Source organism: Trachymyrmex septentrionalis, unplaced genomic scaffold (genome assembly GCF_001594115.1).
Source record: "Trachymyrmex septentrionalis isolate Tsep2-gDNA-1 unplaced genomic scaffold, Tsep1.0 scaffold79, whole genome shotgun sequence".
NCBI classification, from domain to species: domain Eukaryota; kingdom Metazoa; phylum Arthropoda; class Insecta; order Hymenoptera; family Formicidae; genus Trachymyrmex; species Trachymyrmex septentrionalis.
The window spans coordinates 1,025,906-1,032,515 of NW_017305977.1; the positions used below are offsets into that span (position 1 = coordinate 1,025,906).

General features: G+C 30.0%; 2 protein-coding genes across 6 annotated transcripts in view; one reads left to right on the plus strand and one right to left on the minus strand.

Moving 5' to 3' along the window:
• LOC108754313 (epidermal growth factor receptor substrate 15-like 1) overlaps positions 1-6,610 on the plus strand; it is a 42,753-nt gene that overhangs the window by 8,646 nt on the left and 27,497 nt on the right. For all 5 annotated transcript variants that reach the window (XM_018496522.1, XM_018496523.1, XM_018496524.1 and 2 more), the window contains exons 3-7: positions 44-277; positions 351-623; positions 1,883-2,107; positions 2,193-2,353; positions 2,429-2,588. In XM_018496522.1, coding sequence (XP_018352024.1) covers positions 77-277; positions 351-623; positions 1,883-2,107; positions 2,193-2,353; positions 2,429-2,588 — 1,020 coding nt within the window. In that variant the 5' untranslated portion in view covers positions 44-76. The remainder of the gene's footprint in view (positions 1-43; positions 278-350; positions 624-1,882; positions 2,108-2,192; positions 2,354-2,428; positions 2,589-6,610) is intronic.
• Positions 3,414-6,095, minus strand: LOC108754315. The gene is made up of 8 exons (XM_018496528.1): positions 5,954-6,095; positions 5,627-5,810; positions 5,359-5,557; positions 4,701-5,040; positions 4,440-4,504; positions 3,884-4,065; positions 3,652-3,807; positions 3,414-3,585 (listed from the first exon to the last, which is right to left on the minus strand). Exons 1-8 carry the CDS (start codon positions 6,093-6,095, stop codon positions 3,414-3,416), a joined length of 1,440 nt encoding a protein of 479 aa, XP_018352030.1.

Sequence of the window (6,610 nt, forward strand, 5' to 3'; positions counted from 1 at the left end):
CACACACATACACATACATACATACATACATATTTGTTCTTAGATTGATCCAAATGGATATGGACGGATTGAGGCAATGGATGCTGCAAGATTTCTTAAGAAATCCCAGTTAAGTGATGTTATTCTGAGTAAAATATGGGATATGGCTGATCCACAATCAAGAGGTTCTTTAGACAAATCTGGCTTGTTTGTTGCACTCAAATTATGTGCATTGGCACAAACAGGAAAGGATTTGAATATATCTAATCTAAGTCTAGAATTGCCACCACCGAAAATGGTAAATTTACATATAGATATATACACATTTTTGCAATTGGAACACATTACATTGTTTGTCTTCTTTGATACAGGGAGACATCCCAGTCATTCCACAGAAGGCTATGACTAATGCTTTGCCTGTAATAACATCTGTCAATAATGGAGACTGGTCAATTAATCCTACAGAACGAGCGAAATACGATCAGCTTTTTGATAGCTTACAGCCATCTAATGGCTACATATCTGGAAATAAAGTAAAAGGTGTTCTAATGAATAGCAAACTTCCCTTGGATACTCTTGGTAAGATTTGGGACTTGGCAGATATGGACAAGGATGGTATGCTGGATAGACACGAATTTGTAGTTGTAAGTATCAATTTTTTTTTTATATATGTTATATTAACTCTTGCATAATGAATATTAAATAAAAATAGATCAAGAAAATTCAACACAAGTAAATGAGAAGAGGTTGATCTTAGTGCCTAATAATATTTTTATATTTAAATTTTTATAATTTCCAGTTCAAGCAAAATATATCGATTATTTGTTCTTGAAATAATTCTAGAGTAGAGCTGGAGTAATATCACGAATTAAATTGGCGAGTAATTAATATTATTGATTCTAATGAGTATTTTTAAAATACTATAAGGAATTTATTGCAAAAAATATCCCAACCAAAATTTGAATCTGCATCTCTCATTTTGTTCGGGTCTCTTATTTAAGGAGGTTCTCGCGTTTGAAGAAATATAAGACAAGTCTGTAATACAAAAGTTAATATCAATAATATCTAGAAAAAATTTCATTGACTTTTACTGTACCATTTTGAAAATATTTCATTCCAAATTTATAGAATTTTACATTACAGATTGAAGGTATAACCTTATTCTGTAGTTATTCTCTTTTAAATTGAGACACTTGCATATAAGACAGCAATTTAAAAACCGTTATAATTATAAAGTAAACATTTAAGTTTGTTTTCGTGAAGTTTCATTTAAATTGACCATACAGTTTACAAAAAATTTATATTCTTCAATGAAAAAAAACTAGAATATATGTCAAATGCATGTTCATCAAATGCATCTTATACTTTTATTTTGTCTTTTTGAAAATATTTAGTAACATTAACAATAATTATGTTTAATAGCATAAGATATTGTTAATAATCTTTTTATTCCATTATTTTAATTGTTTTACATATTATTATGAATAAACTGTCTACTGATTAGGAAGTAGCGCGAGAACTTCTTTAAATTCTATTATCGAGGCATGTAGTGATATTATTTAATTTGATTACGTACTCTAGTTTTAGTCTAGAATTGTGTTTTAAAATCGGCAAGTATATAATTGGAGGATAGTATTTTAAACTGAAAATTGTAAAAATCTACAAGAAAGTATTAGACACTAAGATTCATTTTGACTGAATGTAGCCCTCTTTACTCATCTGTTTTATATAATGTATGAATAACTTATTGATTGAAGAAACAATTTTTGATAACAATGTAATGTTAAGTATTGAGAGATTATCTTGAATGATATTAAACGTTATTTATTTTTTATGTATTTTAACAATATTTGTATCAAATTATATTTTCTTTTCTTTTTTGCCTAACTATGCTATTATGCAGGCTATGCATCTTGTATATAAAGCATTGGAAAAATATGCGATACCAAGTGTACTTCCACCAGAATTAATGCCGCCTAATAAAAGGAAAGACATTATTATCTCTAAGACTAAGTCTCCTACACTGATAGGCATGACAGTTACTGCACCATTGTCATCGCAATCACAAGCACCACCCTTATCAAATACGACGACTCTTAAGAGCTTGACTGGATTAGATGCTGTAAAAGTATTTATCTTTTAAACTCTGATTTAAGAACTTATTGTATTTCCGCATCCAAAATTGCTAATGTTCTTGTACTGTATATTCTCAGACAAGCGCGCAACATTGGGTAGTTTCAGCTGAAGATCAAATAGCTGCGGAAAAGTTATTTTTACAAGCTGACATGGACAGAGATGGATTTGTCTCTGGTTTAGAAATCAAGGATGTCTTCCTACAAAGTGGACTTCCACATTCTGTGTTAGCCGATATATGGTAACATAGTATTTTATTGAACAATTTACCAAAAATTAACTATCATGGTATTAACAAAAATATTTTATGAATTAGGAGTTTATGCGATATTTGTCAAAGTGGAAAATTAAATAAGGAACAATTTGCCATAGCTATGTGGCTTATCAAGCAGAAACTCAACGGTATAGATCCTCCGACAAGTTTAACTCCTGAAATGATACCGCCTTCTATACGGAAAGTTGGGGAAACTATTGTGGTAATTATTAAAATTCTTTTCTGATATACTTATAATATACTATATTTAAAATAGAGCTCAGAAAAGGAACCGGATAACGTAAAATTTGCATACCCGCAGTTACGTTACTCGTGCATACGGCTCTGGACCAGTTATGTGGGTACTCGCAGTAGAACTGTGTACAATGCAAGTATCCGCAGAACTGTCTGCAATACTCGCGGAATCATAGGCGATACGAATACCCGCTATATGCTACAGATATCTGCGTGTAATTTTGGTAATTTTAAAGGTGTTTTAGAATTATTTATACTAATTTTCATTTTGTTTGTACTTAAACAGTTTGAAGGATGTATTGATCGTACAGTTCCTGCAAAGCAAATTAAATTTGGAAATATCTAGTATTTAATATCTATAAATGCGAAAACGAAACAATTTAGCTTCGGAATATTTTAGTTATAAACAGAATGAGAATCACTACAAACGATTGTAAAACACATATCTTTAAAATTGACAAAATTACTCGCAGATATTTGTAGCGGATACTCTCATCGAAATAGGTACTCGTATCGCCCACGATTCCTCGAATATTCGTATTGTACACAATTTCACGGATACTCACATTGTACATGATTCTGTAGGTATCTGAATTAGTAGGTATCCGCGAAATCGGTCCAGATCCATATACACAGATAATGGAGCAGGCGAGCGGATATTTCGAGCTCTAATTTAAAGCTTATTCGAAGTTTATCACCTTCTTTCTCTTCATGCACAACACAAACACATCATTTTACAATGAACAGTTTAATCTATACATCAACAATTATAAAATAGTGTTTATAGTGTTTATTAATGCATTGTATATCGCATTCGTTCTTTGAATGCTGTCCAAAATATTATAAAAATGATGCTAATTATGACGATAGCGCCTATTAAAATAACATGATGATTCAACTTGAATTCTATTTCTCCAATTACAATTAGCTTTATTATTCCAGCAATCTCATTATTTTGCCAACAACTATTAATGAAACAAGTTTTTAGATTATTATTATTATGTTCTCGTTCGTTAATGAATTTAATTTACCTGTATATATTAGCATCCTCAAACTTCAAAGGTTTAAATAGTATTTGCATCTGAGGATTAATACGAATTCTTCCATTTGACTGGGATTTAATGTGAGATGGAATAATTATTTTATCATTGATCCGCCAAACAATCGGAACATCTGCATTCAAATTTCTAAAATAAATTTTAAATCATTTTTTATATTTGTCATTATTAGTGAAGCGATTAGAATTTATATTTGAAATTTTACCCTGGACAGACAAGTTTGATCTTTTTATTATGTTTTTCATAAATAACACTACGTGCAATTGATGGTAATGGCTCAGGCATTTCTTGAATCATAGAAAATATACCTGCACTATTATTTGCACTTTCCAGAATATTACCCTTTTTATCGCGCACCTCAAATATGATATCTTTTCGACATTTTTTCTGTTGCAAGAGTATTTGTTTCGATTTTCATTAAAATTTCTACTTTATTATTGCAATAATAATTATGAAATGCATCAAATAAATATTTTTTTTATGTTGTAACATATAAAAATAATAGTTCCTTTGCATATTTAATGTTATTTTCAATTAGATTATTGTTACCTAATGCTATTAAACTAAGTTTAGCTTAATAGCATTATGTAATAACAATTTAATTGAAAATAATCTTGTTAATTTAAATAAAAATGAATAACATTTTGTAAAAAATTAATCGATATAGTAGAAGGAAGAAAAGATTTATCATTTTTTCCTTTAATATCTTAATTTTACGTGATTGTAACGAGAAGTCTTTAAGTATTGTTTAATATACATACCTTGCAGTATTGTCTCATAATTTCAATTTTTTTATTTTTGATAGCGGGAATTAGTCGCACTTGTTTTGGAAGAAATCTCGATTTGCACGGTAATTTGTTCTTAAATAGCATTAACACCGTTTTTACTTGAACTTCCAAAGTTGTATTTATCGCTTCTATTTGCATTGTGTCGTTTTGTGTTTGATTCCATTCTTTAAGTAACTTAAAATTTAGTAAAAATCTTGGCGAGAAAGAATAAAAAAATAACTTGTTTTTATTTACCTTTCTTTGTATCTCGTTTCATGTGTCGCAATTTATTCATTATTGATGCACGTTTGTTAATAAAAGATTTGTGATCTGACATTTTTAAAAGGGAAACGGTGCAATAACCGTATCGCAGTTTTATCCCGACTGCATCACATGTGGAGCAAGAACTCCACGTTGTCCAAGTGGTATAAACCTTCAACTTGTATTCCGACACATTTTTCATCAATGTTACTTGCAATGTATAAGACGCTTTATCCGGATATACAATCGTTTCCGTATTGCTATCGATATGTAAATAATAAATTGATCCTACAGTATGTCCTACTTCACACCAATAAGCTCCAGCTTGCTCTAACTAAGAATCATTAATTATTATTAATTTATAAACAATAAATATAATAAACGGCATATAAGAGTCTAAATTACTAATTTTTATGTTGAGAACAATGAAAGAGTATATTGCATAATGAATATTATTATAATCTATAATCAATTAAAATTCTTACATGTTTCGGCCTTTCAATGACTATAATTATTTACATTTCTCATTAATATTGAAAAAATTTAATTTTTTAATAATATGTGTATAATTTATGTATAAAAAAAATATTTCTCCGAATTATCTTTTGCAGTTGTGTATCACATACATACGCCATACTTCCTGAATTTACACCTTAACATTGTACATGATGATATATCGGTTATCTGGTGAATTGACAATGCGATTTCCATTGTGTAGCGTATTTTTAACTTTACTGCTTTTACTGCTGCTGCTGCTACTGCTGCTGCTGCTGCTGTTACCGTTAAAGTACCATTCTATTAGAGAAGTCGTATACATTTCCAGTGGCGAGATACAGATTTGACATTCTAAACTATAAATCAATTTGTTTTTTATTGTAATTATTTATGGCAAATTTTTATGATAATTTTCTTAATCGTACGTTACGGATGTTCCCTCGAGCGCTATGAGCGCACTCGGATAAATAATTCTGTCTCGCTTTATATCTGCGTATATTTCTTTCAGACACTTGTAATAATCTAGCCATTGTTGTTTGTGTAGCTGTCTTAAGGTCTTGTTAGTTTTCGGATATTCATATTCATTGACATTTAAAAGAACTTCATCACCTTATTATTACAATAACAAATACTTATGATTACGCGCGCGTGGGCACACACGCACACGCATGCACGCGCGCGCGCGCGCACATTATAGATAGATTGACATCTGTATATCTAATCATTCACATGTAATTAAAACATTCACCTACCATGCTTGCCATTAAATATTTTATTAATTTTTCTTGATAATTCTTCATGCTTAATTAATAAATTTGTTCGTAGTAAAGCTAAAGATACATTGTTGAAATAACAGATTAAAATTGGCATTATACATATTTTCATCATTATCATTGTGTATAGCGTCGTGAAGTATCGCAATATAATAAAATGAAATGCCAGTGTAATGTCCTGTCATTTTTTTATATCCTAGTATAATAGCTGTGTTCAGCAGAATGTTTATGAAACACTTGCGTATGAAACTCTACGCGAATGAAAATGAGATATAAAAAATGAAGACAGAACAATTAAATACCACAGCTCTTGCCAAATAGTACAATCTTGGAAGAATCAAACACAAAAAATGTAAGCAATATATACAAGAATTAACAAAACTCAAACTTTGTGACAACAATTTTATATATGTTTATATTATATGTATATACATACATATATACATATATATGCATATAAACATGAGTATGTTTATATATATATATAAACATACTCATGTTTACACACACACACACACACACACAGAGCCACAGAGAGTTTTTTTTAAAAGTAGACGTCTTAAGCAACAATTTTAAGTCCAAAACGAATTCCCTAGGCCCTTCTGGAATTTTGGACGGGGGGGGGGTGACCTTTTT

What these genes read in the sequence shown, in the direction of transcription:
- LOC108754315 (XM_018496528.1), bottom strand. Translation starts at nt 6,095, where the DNA reads ATGATAATGATGAAAATATGTATAATGCCAATTTTAATCTGTTATTTC. An exon ending in CTCGAGGGAACATCCGTAAC is followed by an intron (nt 5,558 to 5,626) that starts GTACGATTAAGA and finishes ATTGATTTATAG; the next exon opens with TTTAGAATGTCAAATCTGTA. An exon ending in ATCAAACTTGTCTGTCCAGG is followed by an intron (nt 3,808 to 3,883) that starts GTAAAATTTCAA and finishes AATTTATTTTAG; the next exon opens with AAATTTGAATGCAGATGTTC.